This window comes from Mustela nigripes, chromosome 10 (assembly GCF_022355385.1).
Source record: "Mustela nigripes isolate SB6536 chromosome 10, MUSNIG.SB6536, whole genome shotgun sequence".
Classification (NCBI taxonomy): domain Eukaryota; kingdom Metazoa; phylum Chordata; class Mammalia; order Carnivora; family Mustelidae; genus Mustela; species Mustela nigripes.
The window spans coordinates 913421-930899 of NC_081566.1; the positions used below are offsets into that span (position 1 = coordinate 913421).

The following is a 17479-nucleotide window of genomic DNA, read 5'->3' on the forward strand; positions in this document are numbered from 1 at the left end:
AACAATGTTCTGTTACACACGCCTGTGCACATGTACGTGTGTGACTGACAACAATGTTCCGTTACACACGCATGTGTGCATGTACGTGTGTGCGTGATAACAATGTTCTGTTACACACGCCTGTGCACATGTACGTGTGTGACTGACAACAATGTTCTGTTACACACACATGCGCACATATATGTGTGTGATAACAATAGTTCTGTTACACACGCCTGCGCACATGTACGTGTGTGCGTGGTAACAACAGTTCTGTTACACACGCATGTGTGCATGTACGTGTGTGCGTGATAACAATGTTCTGTTACACACGCATGTGCACATGTACGTGTGTGCGTGATAACAACAGTTCTGTTACACACGCATGTGCACATGTACGTGTGTGATATCACATATGTGATGTGTTCTCGCTGTGTTACCGACGTTAGCCGTTCTGCAGCTGTGACGTGATATTTCACTGTAGTTGTGATTTCTCTGACTTGGTATTTCTCTGATGGTGAGTGACGTTGAGCATCTTTTTTAAGTCTGTGGGCCGTCTGGGTGTCTTCTTTGGGAAAATGTCTATTCATTCTTTGGCCCATTTTTTTAATTGGATTTTTTTTGATTGTTGAGTTATAGGAATTCTTTATATATTTTGGATACTAACCCTTTATTGGATATATACTTGCAAATACCTCCTCCCATTCTGTAGGTTGTCTTTTAGTTTGTTGACTGTTTCCTTCATGCAGAAGCTTTTGGTTTTGATGAAGTCCTGATAGTTTATTTTTGCTTTTGTTTCCATTGCCTCAGAAGACAGATCTAAAAACAGGTTGTTATGGCCGAAGTTAGAGAAGTTATTGCCCATGTTCTTTTGTAGGATTTTTATGGTTTCCTGTCTACATTTATATTTTTTATCCATTTATTTTATTTATTTTTGTGCACAGTGAAAGAAAGTGGTCCATTTTCCTTCTTTTGCACGTTGCTTTCCAGTTTTCCAACACCATTTGTTAAAGAGATTGTCTCTTTGCCATTGCATATTCTCTCCTGCTTGTCCAAGACCGATTGACCGTGTTATTGTGGGTTACAGAAGGACTTTGAGGAGGGACTGCAGCATACTGCATCTGTGCTCAGAAAGACGCGGAGTCCCTGGAGAAAAGCGTCCAGCCGAGGAGACGCAGAAGCAGTGATGAGGGTCTGAAAGAGCTCGAATTCAAGGATTGCTTACGAGGAAGGAAGGATCCTGACGAGTCCACAGCAGTCAGAGCACCTGTGAGCACACTGCCGGCCTGCGAGGGCTGCGGCAAAAACACGATCCCCGCGAAAGCAGGAGGTGAGGCGTGAGTCTGTGCAAAGGGGGAAGGTGGGTGATGAGATTAGGATGACCCTGAGCCACGGGGGGATAGACGTTCTAGGAGCCTCCCCGGCAGGGATGTTTGGCGACTGAGGACAGCTGCGGAGGGGCGTGACTGGGACAGTGAAGCGTGCGGGAGGGAACCGGTGAGTAACGACCTCAGACCTGGGCCGGGGTCACCGACCACGGGCGTCACAAACACGTAGGAGCCGCCAGCAGCACACGAGCTACTCGGCCAGGGCAGGGGAGCGCGGGGAGCGTTCGTCCTGGCCCGGTGGTCTCCGGTGACCCCGACCTTAAGGTGACCTGGTGCCCCTGCTGGTTGGGACAGCGGGAGGGGGCGGCCCAGGGGCGGTGGCAGGGCAGCGTCTATACTGGACGCAGCCAAGCGCGAGTCCGCTTTGAGGTGTGCGGTGTGGAGCCTCGAGAACATGATCCACGCGTCTCGGTCTGTCGTTGCGCACGGAGGTCAGCTGGGAGCGCCCAGACGGCGCGGGAGGGCCGGGGCCGACCCGCGGGGGACGCGGGGGACGCCCAGTTCGGCTCCGTCCTCCGCCGCGCGTGTCCGGCCGCTCGAGGCTGCGGGGCTCGGCCCAGCGGCGGCTCCTCCGTCCTCGGGGCCCGCGGGGCGAGGCCGCGGCTCTGGTCGTTTCGGAAACGGGTCTCGTTCCGCTTCCGGCCGGCGGGTCCCCCGGGGTCGCCCGCATGAGCCGCTCCCGGGGACTCCGGCGAACGCGGCTGATGTCGCCTCGGAGCGGGTGAGGTCGCGGGGTCGGGGCGCGGCGCAGCGCGGGAAACACGGCGGGGGCTGGGGGCGGGCGGGGGCGGACGGGGTCGAGCAGGGTCAGACGGGGGCGGACGGGGCGGACGGGGCAAGACGGGACGGACGGGGCGGACAGGGACACGCTGAGCCGCGCCCCCGCCGCGCCGGACGCTGCCCAGAGCTCGGCCAGCCCGGGGTCGCCGCGGGGCCCAGCGGAGCCGTCACGCGGCCGTGGTCCGGGCGGTCCTGCTCGCGGGGTTACGCGGGTTTCCCGGGGTCGAGGGTGTGTTGCGTGGACGTCCCGGAGGCAGACGCGAGCGGCTCCGGGGCCGCGGGAGGCGCGGTCGGTGCTGCCCTCGCGGGCACGGGGTCGCCGACGCGGCGGGCGGAGGCTGCGGCCTGGGACGCTCCGAGCTCGGGGCTTCGGCGCCGGCGGGGATGCGGCCCGGGGTCCGCGCTGCCCCTCCGCGCCCTCCGAGGGACCCTGGCCGCCCGAGCTTCGACACCAGACTTGGGTCCGAAACCCACTTCCCGGCCGGAGAGCTCGGGCCAGTTCCTCCGACTTCAGAAGCCCCCGAGGCCGCCTCTAGTGTCCGTAGACGCGCCCGCGTAGGCGCAGGAGAGCCTGCGGAGCCCGGACCGGGAGACGTGCCACCAAGAGCCTGGAGTCCAGACCCGCCCGGCCCCAACGCCTGGGGCGGCCGTGAGCCCCCACGGACCTCGCTGGGCTCTCGCTCCCTGTCGGGAAGATGGGAGACGGGGCGGCACAGTCCCCAAGACCCACGAGGCCCGGGGGACACCCTCACCGCGGGCCTGGCTCACTGCTGGCCTGAAGCCCGGCCTTCTCGCTCCTGCCCCGCAGCCTCCTGCTCCGTCCGTCCAGGAAGACCGTCCTGTCTCGGCAGCGGTGGGCTTCCTGCGTCTGTCCCTGTGCGCTGGAGCACAGGCGGCCTTATTTTACTTAGGAACCTTCCCACGTTTTGGTTCTTGTCGCCCCATCGGGACCACGAGTCTCCCAGAGTAAGGGCTGCACTGTGCGCTCCGGCTTCTTTTGGTCTAGGCGGCGAACAGCTGACGGGACAGGTGACAGCTCGTCCCAGCGACAGCCCCAGGTAAACAGAGCGCAGAGCTGTGAGCTTTTGACTTTAGAACAAGGAGCGACCAGTCCCACTCCGGGAAGAGCCGTGCCCTCTGCACCAATAAGCTACTGGTTCACCCACAGCCCTCTGCCCAGAAAGGCTGCTTCGCAGGCCAACCTGTGTGCACGAAGAGCTGCTTCGCTCTGAATTCCCATGGGGCTGAGCGAGTCCTTCTCCAGATGAAGCTGTGCTATTGTGGCCCCGCAAGATTGTCCATTCCTTTGTCCTGGAGGCCGACGGGCAGAGCCAATCTGTGCGGCACTGTACGGTCTCTGTAGGGGACAGGCAGATGTGACTCAGAGCAAGTTTGGCGTCTTTCCTGGGGTAGGGCCAACGAGCTCACCTCCGAGTCTGCCAACACAGGAGGCCCTGGAGACTCCGACCAGCGGAAATCCACCGGCCCCAGACCGGGAAGATGCCGACCGCGGCGTGGGCTGTGATCGCCTGCCGGGCGGCCACAGAAACAGGAAACCCTCTGACTCTTGAGAAACCAGTTTTACTGCTCGGGTGAGATTCCACAAGTAAACTCTTAGTGGGAGTAACAGGCAGCAGCAGGGGTCCCGTGGTCCACATGCGTGCGGTCACAGTCTGTGTCGGGGCTCGTCTCGGGTCATGTCTGCTTCTGTCTCTTCATTGACTACCCGATGTTTGGGAGGGACATTAAGCAGAAATCACGACTCCACCTGCCCGGGGCTGGTACACTATCATCGGGTTTAGGAACAGCATCTGAGTTCATACAGGGCCGCTCCTATGTAACTGACCTGAACCGATGCACCCCAGTCACCTCAGGGTTGCGAGCAAGGCCCTACGCCAAGCTCACCGAACGTGCATCCGGTGCCGACCGCTCACGTGCTGGTTTCCGTGTGGTTCAGGGGTCAGAACAACAGCAAAATAGGCATTCACGGGCCCTAGGATGGTGACATCCACTTTCTGAATGTGTCAGTGACAACAGGGACAGATTGGGATGTTTTCCAACTCACCATTAGTGAGGAGCACTTTAAAGGGTAAGATTAACGGTCACCTAATGCTGCTGGAAAAAGAAAGTGGGAGATGCATCAACCCCCATCGGGAGAGGTCTTGCTCATAAAAACTGACAGAAATGCAGATTAGTTTTAAAATCCATGTCTCGGATGTCCGCTCTATGTAAGACCCCTCACGAAGCATTAGGAACCTGCCAGAGAACAAGAGAGACGGGAGAGAGACGGGAGACGGATGGTATCGAGGGAGCAGGGACAGGACCCTGGGCCGATGTCAGAAGGCGGAGGAAGTTTTCTGAGGAAGCCGCTTGTCTGCTTGGCCCTGAAGGACGCCAAGGACTTTGGTGAGTGGAGAACGTTTCAGTGACCGTCTTCCATTGGCCACCTGACAGACCAGACATCTGTTCCCTTGTCCCTGGGGGTGGTGAGCAGCCATGGAAAGAGCAGGTACTTCTGCATATTAAAGTAGAAGCCACCAGGCGTCTGGTTAGATGAAAGGGTCTGGTTCCGTGATCTCTTCCGTGAAGCCACCGTATGCTCACCTTTTGGCCGGAACGAGGTCCTGGGGCTGAACTGTTGGGCCGTGGTGACTGTTTTTGTTTGATATGATTAAAATTACTTTTCTTTTTTGACTATGAACACAGTCAGTGGCAATTGTCTTTAAAGTTGAGAAAGGCAGAAGAGGAGTGGGAAACACAGAGATGCCACAGTGCAGACGACGTAATAATCTGCATTTTTCGGTATTTCGGGTCTGTGATTTTCACTGACGCAGACGCACACTCGCACCGATAGCGGCTCCTGCGGCCGCGCCAGGGAGGAAGGAGGGTCGCACGGCGGGAGGTTTCCGGCGCTCACAAGGCACCGCAGGCTCTGACACTTGCGGTTGAAGCACGTGAGGAGTTCTGCCTGGTTTTCAGTTTTAAGGAGACCGGGGACAGATTGGACAAACCTCCCACTCTTTGGCAGAATCTCCACTCTGTGCCGAAGTCGTAAGTTCCGTGAAATCTGAGCTCTGTGTGACTGTATGATCAGTCATTAAAAATGGCTCTGGAAGTCGGCGTGTTTCTTATCCTTGCTTTGCAAAAAGGAGTGAACTGATCAAAAGAAACCCAGCAGTTGAGGAGGCAAAGGCTCACACACCCACTCGGGCTGAGCGCTGTGTGACGGCTTCCCTCACTCCCTGGCCGCGGACCCCACGGCCGCCGGGTGCAGCCGTCACTGCTCAGCACGGGGTTTTAACGTGACGGAACTCGGCCCGGGTGGGTTCGCTGACGTTGACCTGAGGCTTCGTAGGGAGCGTGGATGCTGTTGGCTTTGTGTGACTTCGGTTGCGTTGGCCCGGCTGTTTGGGTGTGCGCCGCACCATGCAACCTTGCTGACGGGGGAGAAGGGTTGGGAGGGTGAGGCGAGCCGGGCAGGCCGGGGCCAGACGGAGACGAGCTGGAGAGAGGAAGCGCCGCGTAGCGAGGGTTCACGCGCGAGCAGGAAAAACCACGGAAGAAGGCACTGTCTGGGTTTACCGTTTTGGGTTTTGCGTTCACGAATGCTTCTGTAAGGACACAGTCTTCTGAAGGAACTGAAAGAGTGTTGAGTTTCGTGTCTGGGTCAAGACAGTTGATCAAAAAGACGGAACGTGGGGACGAAGCCCCAGCGTGGAGGGGGGCCCCGGGCCGTGGCACTGTGGATGGGGGCGGCGAGGAGGGAGCGCGGGGTGAACTCCCGCTCCGGGATGTGTAGGAGGCCCCAGCCGAAACGGAGTTCCAGACACACCACAAATGGCCATTCATTTGCCCAAACAGTGGAACCCGCGATGGTGCTCCGGGCGCTCCTGGTCCCTCCTTAGGTCGTCATGACGGCGTGTTGGCCGGACTCTGCTGGCGTCAGGGTTTCCTCGGGAAGCTTTGCCGAGCCCGTCCGTGTTTTTGTGTCTCTACCGCGTCGCTCCCATTGCCTGAAATGCCTCAGCGCCTTCTCGCCCCCGGCCCTGTCCTCTGTCCCGACGTGCTGCCTGTCCCTGACTCCTCCACCCGGACAGGACGGCGGCGCGCTTGTCGGGCTCCCGCACCCTCTGGCCGCCCGGCGCGCCGGGAGGTCCTGGAACAGTGACTGGCGAGTGATAAACACTGACCACGTTGACGGGAAGAAGTCCACGAGAGCAAAAAGGACGCTCCGTCTCTCCGGAAAACTATTTGCACTGTTGACCGTACTAACATCCACCCACCGAGGAACGTTACCTCTGACCGTGCAGCGATAGCGCCGCTCCTCCTGCTGGATCTGCCGGGCGCTCACGCGCGAGCCCAGCAGGCTGCGGGCCCCGTGACTCTCCGCTGGCAAGAAAGTCGATCGGGAAAGGCGGGTGACCGGGCCAAGGTCGTGAAGCTGGTAAGTCACGGAGCGGGAACTTGTGCCTGGACGGCCGGACAGAGCCCCACGTGCCCGTCCACTTACCTGCGCAGTCCCCTTCCCTCGGGGCCAGGCGGAGACCTCGCTTCCTCAGCGAACTTTCCTACATCGTCCGTCTTCCAGGACCGTAGTCCCCGGGAGGGGACATCCTGCGTCTCTTCTTCCCACTTTGTGTGGCCTCCGTCTCGGGAAGCTGTCGGGACAGGGGTTCCCGTCCGCACTGGGGAGAGGAGGAAACGGCGGCCTGGGGCGGCGTCTGACTGGACGAGGCCACCCCCTGTCAGGGTCAGAGGTCAGACTCCACTTTTCAACTCTCATCTGGGGCTTCCAGTCTGGAAGAAAATGCCTTAGGCAAGGGTCCTTCCAAACAGTTTGGGGCCCACAGCAGAGTGTACAGAATTCTAGAATTGCAAGAAACCACCAGGGTTACCTGAATAAATGTCCTCACTGATTGGGGGTGGGGCATGTCCCGGGCTCCGGGGCAGCGAGAGCGCGGGGTTAGCCCCCGGCCGCAGCGTGGCTCTTTCCGGGCGACGTGCCATACAGAGCGTACGTCGCTCAGATTTGAGCCACGGCGAGGACGTCTTGACGGTCATTCCTTGGCCTCCGTGCAAAGGGTAGCTTTTTCGTAGTAAAAACCTATTCACGGTCCTTGGTGCAGGCACTTACCGGATGGCTTGATCGGCTGTGTTTTGGGCTTTGCTCTCCTGCAGGCCCCGGGACGGCCCCTCCCAGCCGCAGCCCTCCAGCCCGCACCGCCTCCCCCTGTGCCCCTCTCACCAGCCCTTTGCTCCCCTCAGGCTGCCTCCCAGCGGTGCTCCACAGGCCCAGCTGAGGCCGTTTCCTGGCTGCCATCCTGCACCGGCACGTGAACGCTGGAATATTCATGGCTGCCTTTGTGAGCAGTAACACGGGAAAGGTTGCTGAGAATTAGAACTGCCAGGGAGGCGGCCGGCGCTTAAATGGAGCCGGTAGAGCAAAGCCCTAATGTGAGAAATGGCCTTACAGGGCCAAGAGGAGGAAAGACCTCGGAGCCCCGCCTTCCCCGTCACCGCCCCAGGTTGTCGCCAGGGAGACGCCTGCACTGCCCAGGATCCGCCATCTCGGCCACCTGCAGGACAAGGGAGGTGACCCGGGGTTTTGTCCAGCCCCTGCTCTCCTGGGTCCACTGGGGGGGGTGGGGGAGGGCGGCCGGATTGGAAAACAGAAGGTGAACTGTGAGGATCAAGGGAACGGGCCCGTGTCAAAAAGCGCCGTGGACGCTACATCTAGAGCTAATAACGCACCCTGCGCTGGCCCGCGGGACATAATAACAATCTTTAAAAAATGCACGTGGCGTGCGGGTAGGAGGAGGCTGACGGCAAATCAGGTTCGGTTCCACGCCCCGAACTGCAGTTCTGCCTCTCGTCGGTCCTCCGTGGGCGCTCTCTGCTTCGGTCGTTGACTTGCTGACCATCCTCTGTCCTCACCGCTGCACTGAGGCCCGGGGCTTGGCCCAGAGCACAACGCTAAGCCCCACTTTCCAGATGAATAATGGGAAGGGGGGGGCCGAGAGCACAAACTGACCCTCCACGTTGGCAGCATAGTGAAGGTTAACGTTTCTCTTCCTTTTATGATGAAGACGGCACAGAGGGCTGGGGACAGAGACATCAGCGGAGGAGGAAGGGCAGTGTCACCGCCGCAAAAAACACCCTGAACTGTGCAGAGAAGGGGAGTGGAGTCTCGGGCGGCCTTTCCCAGCCAGAAAATGGGCACCGATGCAGGTGAGTTTGCCTGTGACTCTCAGGGCTCCAGGAACCATGACTCTCTCCAGGTGCCCGGGAGCATCTCCAGGAGCCTGTGACCACCTCCAGGTGCCCGGGACCCAGCCCTTTTCTGTTCCCAAAGCCACCCAGCTGCCCTTTCCTTGCCCCCAGGTTCCTAACCCGAGTCCCAGTCTCTCTCCTCCCATGTTCCCGTCTGACTTGAGCCGCATCTGCATAGGTTTCTGCATCTTTGGCATTCCTGGTGCCTAGAACCTTCCTTCAGTTAGGCCACTCTTCCCGCGCTAAGGCGTCCAGCTTTGCCCAGACCCTTGTCTCCCTGCATTCGACCTCCCGGTCTGCACCCTCCCGGAGCTCAGAACCCTGCACTGGGGACTTCTAGACGAGGCTGATGTGGTGGGGGGCAGTGGGCACGGGTCCCCTCAAGGCTTGGTGAGGACCCCCGGGTTCCATTCAAACACACGGGCCTGCAAAGAACGCCCACTGCCGCCTTCTCCAATTTCTGCCGCTCACTCCACTAGCCTGAACCTCCTACAGATACTGCTCGGCCCCAGGCCTGCCTGCAGCTCATTTGGCGGCAAAAGCAGTAGCGAGGCTCCGGCCGGGGCTCCCGGAACCCGGCCATTTTCTGGCTGTGAGACGCGCATGTCTACGCGACGTGCAAGGAAGCCATGGTCAGTCACACATCTCGGTCCCTACAGAACAGGTTGAAAGTGAGAACGCGCTTTGATTGTGGATTTTATTGTAAGCGTGATGCTTGTTAGGAAGGCCCGGGAAGCTGGCGCGGTGGCCGCCAGCCAGGTTGGGGGAAGAACAGAGCAGAAGACGCACCAGGGTCCGGCAGTGGGGAAGGCGGGCGGGGCGGGCGGGGCGGGCGGACGCGGCTCTCCCGGCTCCCTGGTGTCTCCGCACTCGGCGAGCGGCGGACCTACACGCTGGCAAACTCGCAGTCGTAGTCCGTCATGCGGCACATTATGAACTTCCACTGGCGGTCCCTGTGGGGACAGAGAAAGCCAAGGCCAGTGAGAAAGGTCCCTGCTGCCCGTTAAGTGCTGAATGACCTTCGGAGGGTTTGGGAACTTAAGGGGCGCCTGATCTCACTTGGTTCTCTAGGAAGCCTCTCGAAAACCATCAGGCACTCCTCGGTGAGGGGCATAACCTCAACACCTTACGGCCCAGGGCACCTGGTGACCGTCCCTTGGGGTCAGCTGCGCCGCTCTGTCCACGGGTACCTCGAGGACACACAGGTTAACAGCTTGAAATACAAGCATTTATTCAGCCTTGTCTCCTGTAAGAGACTGATCGCTGCCGAGCAAGTTTTAGATGTGGTCCTAAGAGGACCGAGGGACCCAGTCACACTCACTCTTTGGTGGCTCTCAAGCAGGGGCGCTTTGGCTCCCCAGGACAGTTTTCGTTGTCACAACTATGGGGGAGGGGAGGTTGCTACTGCCAGCCAGCAACTGGGGCCAAGCCTGCCACTAAACATCTGGAATGACAGGGTCGTCTCTGCAGCAGAGAACTTCTCTGTCAGTAGCGCTCAGGATGAGCGACGGGGTGCCAGGAGGAACCCACTGGATGCGCAAAACTCCCTCCCAGTAGGTCCTGCGCTGGTGCCATTTCTCCAAGCCGGTGGCCTTAGCATCTTTCAGCAGAGCTGAAGGGACACGTGCTGTGGATCGTTAAGCCACCAGCTGTTACTGACAGCAGTACAACCGCACAGGCCTGCTCATTTTCAACAAATACGTGACATGGCATCTCAGTTTTCCAAGGTTCTGGGTTACTCCCCGTAACTGAAAAATTTCAAGCGAATGGGAACTGGATATTTTGATAGGCATATGCGTATGTATATAATAAAGAAAATACCACCCCAAATTATGACTGTATATAGTCATAATTTTATTTTACATATAGTCATAATTTTATTTTATACATTATATAGAGAGAAAGAGAGTCATAATTTTGGATGGTATTTCCTTTATTATGTTCCTTCTCACCTTCTTAACCAGCCAATGCAGGACTAACTCTTACTGACTTGGAGACATCGTTAGGAATGCTGGATGCCCCCGGCACTGTCCCTAATCTGCCCTTGGGGGTGACACACCTGCTCACTGTCACCAGGCTCCCCCGGTTTCGAGTTCTTAAGTCTTTCCTTTTCTTAAATACATTCTGCGAGGGCTCGGTCACTTCGCTGTTCTCACGGCTGATGAGTTCCATTTTATGTCTGCTCTTCCCTGTTCAGTTTCTAGGGTTCTGCTTCTAGAAAACAGCTAAGTAAGCTACTTAGAAACGGATGTACAATAAAAGGGACTAATGTGTGAGAAATGAGGGGCCCCTTGGGGGTAAACATACAGGTCTTTGTGGAGCCTGCACCATGTCGGGTGCCTTTTCAGAGCTATTTAATGTTGTTTTTTCTATTGTTTTGGTTGTTTAAATTCTGGGCCATGCTAACTTTGGTTAGTGCGATGTCATTTCATTGACAAACATAAATATCCCTGAGAGGTGAGTCACGCTCACATTCATCTAAGTCCATTATTTAATGAGCGAAGGTAAGTTTTGCCGTTTGCAAAAGGTTTGTGGTGGCTTTTCAGGGATTCCCGTGCCGCGCTCACGGGCTCTCCTGACGGGAAGCCCCTGACTCTGCGGGCGCCGTCTACACTAGCTGGGAGAAGACGTCGCGTGGTCTTACTGTTTTCTGTTGGAGTGGCTGGGGTAGGACTGGGCGGGATGGAGGAATTCTGCCCGCCTTCAGGTTATGTAAATCTTTTCCTTTCCGAGTATGGGGGTCCCTCCCCCCCCTTCCCGCAACCCCAGGTGGGGGTCGGCGGCCACGGGGTCCAGTTAGACAGTGGATCCTCCTTCGACCAGCTTTGCCCTCTCCTCCCGACACTGGGTCAGAAATGTGCTCTTTGAGATTGAGCGACGGGCAGAGCTTAGACCACTAGGGACCTCGCTGAGGCGTGCCCTCCTCCCCACGGCTGAGCTTCTCCGGGAAGTGGGTCTGGGAGAACAGCGCCCCGCCCAGGGCCTTCCAACCCCCAGGCGACTCTCCGCTTATTCTAGACCACGTAGAAATGAAGTAGGGAAAATCCCGGAGACCCCTGCCGACGCGGTCTTTGCCCTGGGAAGGCTCACCTTTCCACTGCCGAGAACGTGGTGGTTGCGCCTCGCATGTAATAGTCGTAATTGTAGGAAATCATGTCCATTTCCTCCCCGTAGTGGCCGGGGTATTCCGTGGTCAGCCTACGCGGGAAGAATGAAAAGGTTTAGAGGAAAAGGATAAAACACATTATTACCAAGAAGAGACGGCATTGGCGCTTCACGGGAAGCCCAAGCCGGAGCTCGACGGTCTCCGCCAAACCGCTGGCTTCCTCCGGCTTCTCCTTTCTTCTCGTCGCTAAACTACACGCTGAAAACGACGGAGGTGAGTGCCCAGGCCTTGAGGAAATATTACTATCGATATTAGTCCACGCCGTTCAAGTCTGCTGGAATCAGGCTTCCCAACTGTGGGCTGTGATTGTTAGTGGATCATGAAATCAGTCTCATTGGTCACTACCAAATGAGCTTTGAAAAAGAAAAAGTAGAGACATATCAGGTAAGTTCTCATGTACGTGTGTAAAACCTTCGTTTCAAATGTACTGTGTATGTGCATTTATAATGCATGCTGTGGTCATTTATTATGTATTTTTTTACTTTGAGTCATGATTAAAGTGTATGAAAATATCAAAGTAATATTTAATCCCCACAGAATCTGCCTTTTCTTTGTTCACCATTGTTTTGTGGCAACAAAATAGCTCCTGAAATAGTTCCTGCTACGTAGTATTTGCTGAACGAATAAATACCCTTGGGAGAGTCCCTTAATCTTCGTTTCCTGGTCAGTAGAAGAACAGAAGAGCCTTACAGGTTGGTCAGTGGGACTAGTGCAGATGTGCGTGACGCGCACATGGCGGAAGTGGAATCCTACCAGCGGTTTGTGTCTTCTTCCCGCTTCTCCTGTCCCTTCTTTCCTCTCCCAGATTAAGCCAATCCCAGGCCTGTAAGTAGGTCTGCTGTGGTCTTTCTGGAATAAATCTAGAATCTCCTGATTCTCATAAGGGGATCTTTGGGACCAAAACAGTCCTTTCCCAGTGACACGGGTCTGCCACAGTCTTCACCTGTATCTCCAAGCCAGTTACCGCGTGTCAGTTGCTCATTTCGGTTCACGAGGTCATTGCATGTTGTTGTCGCACATGTTGACGATAGAGAGATGCCCCACTCTACTCCATATTGCGAGGATTATCCTGAAATCCTAAAAAGACTGATTTATAACGTGGGAGGTCACTTAGGATCTCAGCGTTTGGATGCAGCAAGCTCGACGGTCCGCTCACGGTAGCCTGGAGTTAGCCGGTGCCCTGGAAGCCCCTTCTCCAGGCCTATGGCTGCTCCTCCACATGACACAGCTGTGCTTGTTCTGGGACTTTTTTCTCAAGACGTAGTGATGCTTCGGAGGATGCCAAGCCCAGCCCAGAGTGGGTTCCATGTGTTTTCACTTACTGTGTTCATGAAGGGAAATAAGGCTCTGCTAATTCCGAAATCCACTTTGTGCTTCTAAAGAGACCCAGAACAAGGACTTCCTCTTTCTAATAAAAGTGTGAAATGACTCATAAATGGACTTGGATCCTGTTGACTCGTGATCCCTGAGGATTCTCACACGTGTGAGACTAAAGTTTATCCAAAAAAGAGGCATTGGTTGTAAACGTGAATCATGCAGATTAGGATTAAAAGAAATGGAGTGGGAGGTGTTTTCCTTACTTCAGAGAATACAAAATATTTTCCAGAACTTTGAAGCACTCCTGGGATTCAGTATGTAAAAGCTAGCTGCCATTTTTCTCTGTTCGAAGGCAGAAGTTCCATACGGCAGTCCTGCACTATGCTAGGTCCAACTGTCAAAATTATTTGGAAATAATCAGTCTAGATAATTATTCTTTAAGTGTTTGCTGATTTGATGTCCGATTACTTGGTGAGTTCAACAAACTTGGAATAAAGTGGAAGAGAGAGGCTTGCATGTAAAAAAATGAAGTTTTAAGCTTTAAAAGGGAACAATTTATTCAATAATTTACCTTTGGTAGTGATCAGATACAGCCCCCACCCCCCATTAACAGTTTGTCTGGAGGCCTCTCTGGGGGTCCTGCCATCCAGCAGATTTCTAGAGTGCCCTGGAGAAGGTCTGGTACGTGGTGATCGGTACGTTTCCATGTAGGTCCCAGCCCAGGTTTTGTTTTACTTGATTTGTGGTGGTGGTGGTGGTGGTGGTTTTGTTACAAAACTGTGAGGTAAGTTTATACCATCTTACAGAACCCTGGGTGAAGGGGGCCAGGGAAGGAATCTGGACATTGATGGAAATTATGCCTGCTTTATGAAACCCAAAAACAGAGAGGGAAATGGCCCAAATCGTTAGTAGAAAGCAAACCTCCCCAGGACCATCCACAGAGGGAACCACTGTTTCCATATGATCCAGGACCCTGAGTTTTAGGATCAGATATTTGCGTCTCCGTTCAGTTAGTTCTTGATGATATCAGGCACACGCCAAATGTCTTAGTAAATGAAAGCCCCAGTATTGGCTCCTCCGAGAAGAAACGGAATTTGAACTGTCAGAGCTAGACACTGAGATAGAGACAAAGGGCCTTGTCAGGAGGTTTAACGAGGCTACGAGGAAGCAGAAGATCAGGGTTTCCTAAGTGCTGGCATCAGGCTTCCTGAAGGGGGGGCTGGGGGGCAGAGCTGCGCGTGGTTCCAGCTTCCGTGTGAGTACCAGGTCACTCCAGGTCACGCTTTTGCAGAGCACACTTCCTGCTGAACACGGTCACACCTTCCTAGACCAACGACAACAATCGGACAAGCCCTCAGCTTGGTCAGATGAAGGGAAGGACCCTTTACTCAGCGCACTGGAACGGGTACATACGGAAGCTCTTCTGTGGGGTCCTCACGTACCCCTTTACGAAGAACTCGTGTGTGTGTGTGTGTGGTCCCCCCATCACTTCTAGATGAGTGACTACTGGGTACACCTTCTCACCCCATAACACTTTTTCTGTCACCTGCAGAAAGGTGAGACCTGACAAGCTCCGTGGGACGTGATAACACAGAACCACTCGTGCAGCTTCTCAGATGGGCTTGAATGAGACAGAAGGAAGTTAAATAAATCTTAGGAGCTGAAGATAACCCGGTCAAACAGAGGCGATTTATAAGAGAAGATGTTCTCATCTAAGGTTCTCTGAGCACTAAAGTTACCAACAGATCTGACTAGAATCAAGACAGAGCTGCTGAGCAGGCTGCCGGCAGAATCGCAGCGCCCCAGGGAGAGCGCCCGGCTCCTGTGCTGGGAGAGTAGGACAGAGGCGTCCTGGAGAGACGCTCTCACACCCATTTCTAAAGATTTTACTTATTTATTTGACAGACAGAGATCACAAGTAGGCAGAGAGAGAGAGAGAGGAGGAGGAAGCAGGCTCCCCACTGAGCAGAGAGCCCGATGCGGGGCTCGATCCCAGGACCCTGAGACCATGACCTGAGCCGAAGGCAGAGGCTTTAACCCGCTGAGCCACCCAGGTGTCCCTCTCGCACCCATTTTGACAACGGGAGTGGAGATACAACTTAGTTGGCCAAAGAGGCAAGTTTACATGTTGTCAGAGGTTTGGTTGAGGACCAGTTTTAATAGTCGAAAGAAAGGGTTTTAAATCTGTTCCTCAGAAGACAGTGACTCAGTGTAAAAGTGTATCAAAGTCCACTGCTACTATTGATTACGGAGTGGTTAGACCTAAAGTCAAACTTCACAGCACGGGTCTGATCTGCGGGCAGAGTGAGCTGGATCACAGTGAGCGAGAATCACATTCTCAACCTTACCCCGCGTCGTGGGGCACCAGAGAGACACACCCCGCAGCCTCCGTGCTGTAGGAACTCCGAGAACACCCATCATTTCCACATGAACAAACCAGAGGGGGGCGGGGGGAAGCTTCAGCTTTTCTCTAAACGAGTATTAACCAAGGCTGTTTTCTGACCCATTCTTTGAGCAACGCACATTCAAACAACAATTTCAAGAAGCTTCTGGTCAGCCCAATCTCTAATTCTGTTTTGCTCGTATTTTCTCCATGTCCCAGACACCACCTTATTTTAAGTATATTACACTAATGTCCTGTTCTTGTTGGCACCAAATAAGTAGCACTTGATTTAAAAAAAAAAAAAAAAAAAAACAGAATGGGACTCCGCCCCGGACCAAAGAACAAAACACAACAAGAAAACCACCAAAATCCAAACCAAAACAAAACCCCCAATGAAAGCATCTTTTTTCACGACGATGACCAATCTGTTGGGCTCCTTAAGGGGTCAGAGGCCGCTGGCAGCACATAACCTTAGTGGTCTCGTTCACGGCGGCCTGGACGAGAGATTCAGCACTTGTAGAGTGGAGGTGTTGAGGCTGCCCCACAGTCTGCTTCCAGCTACAAGGAGTATGTCCCTCGCGGACAGGCAAGTCAGTGGGACGTTTGTAAGGAAGCAGAATCTGTCCGCGACCTATCCTCTCGTGCACCGCTCTTCCGGGGACGCTCGCAGGAATTAGCCTGTTTCCGGTTGGACTAATCTGCTCATCCTGGCACCCCCAATAGGAATTGCATCAGAACCTATTTGGACTGTTTTTGCACAAAGGAGAAAATTAAGACCCCAATGCAGTTATGCGTGAAGGAAAGCACCTGCAAAGGAGCAGCCACCTGGCTGGCCCCCAGGCTGCTGGGGAACTGGGCCCGCGGGGCTGAATGACCAGGTCCCCTAGCCCTCCTCTGTGGAGAGACCCTAGACCCTGGGCGGGGAGGAGAGAGGACCTCCCAAGCTCCTGTCTGTCTCCTTGCAGTACTTTGCCGATTTGGATTTCAAACGGCCTGAGTACGTGTCACCATACAGGGAACAGTCCTCGAGAGATCTCTGACTGAAATTCCAAGGAGGAGAACTTGTACATATTTTCCAAATGGCTCTCTTGGAACCGGGTTTCTGGCTCTCTACCCGTGCCCGGGGCTGCTCAGCCAACATGTTCCCATTCCTACTGGCTTTCGTCAGCCACGTTACATCATGGTCACCCCTGTCCTGAGCTCCCGGGGCAGCTCCACCTCCAGCATCTCTCCTCCCCTTCTCCGTTTTCTTCCAGAGGCCTACGGCCTGCTCCTCTCCCGCGGGCCGCACTTTCCGCCCGGGACGGAGAGCTCGGTCTGTGCAGCGGGTCTGGGGGGGAGGCAGGCAGACGCGGTTGGCAGAGTCGGGACAAGCTCCCGGGTCTGCGCGAGAAGCGAGGCGACGCGCGAGCACACGCGAGGGGCTCCGTCAGCACGAGGACCGCTACTGCGCGGCATCACTGACCGTCCTTACCCGCGTTCGCGCGGCGGCCGGTGAGCGCGCTCGGAGGCGCGGCTGTCCCGGGGCCCGGTGGCGGCCGCGGGCCCGCTGAGCGCCGTGCGGTGTCCGCGTCTCTACCGCAGCCGCCGCCTCGCTCAGAGGGACCCGCGGAGAAGCCGGAGCCCAGGCCGAGCAGCCCCGGGCGGGGGTGGGCCCGGCAGAGACACGCCGGGGAGCCGTGAGGTCGCTCCTGTCCCTCTGCGCGGGGTGTGTAGACGCCGCCGCCTGGACGACAGACCGGAGCCGGGCACGGAGCGAGCCGGGGCGGGAGGCCAGCGAGCCGGGCCTCGACCCCCGACCTGCAGCCGCGGCTCCGGGAGCAGAGAGTCCGCACGTCCCGGACGGCAGGACGCGGGAGAGTCCGCGGCCGCGGGGAAGGGCCGGCTCCGGCGAGGCGGGAGCCCCGAGCGCGAAACCGGGACCCGCAGAGTCGGCGCCGCGGGGTGCGGGCCTCGCGGGGACCGTGGGGTCGCGGGTCGCTCGGGGTCGCCGGAGGACGGGGGTGTCTGAGGGCGGCAGAGCTCCCGGGGCCGGGCGGCCGGGGGCGGAGACCGACGGGGGAGTCCGTTCTCCGCTCGGGCGCTCCGTGCGCCGCGGTCCCAGCGGGGACCCCACAGCGGCGGGGCCGGGGGACCCTCCGTCCTCTTGCAGGGGAGCGGCGAGGCCGCGCGGCAGGATCCGCGGGGTCCGGAGGC

The 17479-nt window shown here is 56.4% G+C and overlaps 1 protein-coding gene across 1 annotated transcript in view; it reads right to left on the bottom strand.

Moving 5' to 3' along the window:
- Positions 1 to 9101: 9101 nt before the first annotated feature.
- The window catches only part of DPT (dermatopontin), a 30084-nt gene continuing 21706 nt past the window's right edge, over positions 9102 to 17479 (bottom strand). Inside the window, exons 3-4 of the mRNA XM_059412394.1 lie at positions 11508 to 11615; positions 9102 to 9370 (exon numbers count right to left, since the gene is read on the bottom strand). Coding sequence (XP_059268377.1) covers positions 9304 to 9370; positions 11508 to 11615 — 175 coding nt within the window. The 3' untranslated portion in view covers positions 9102 to 9303. The remainder of the gene's footprint in view (positions 9371 to 11507; positions 11616 to 17479) is intronic.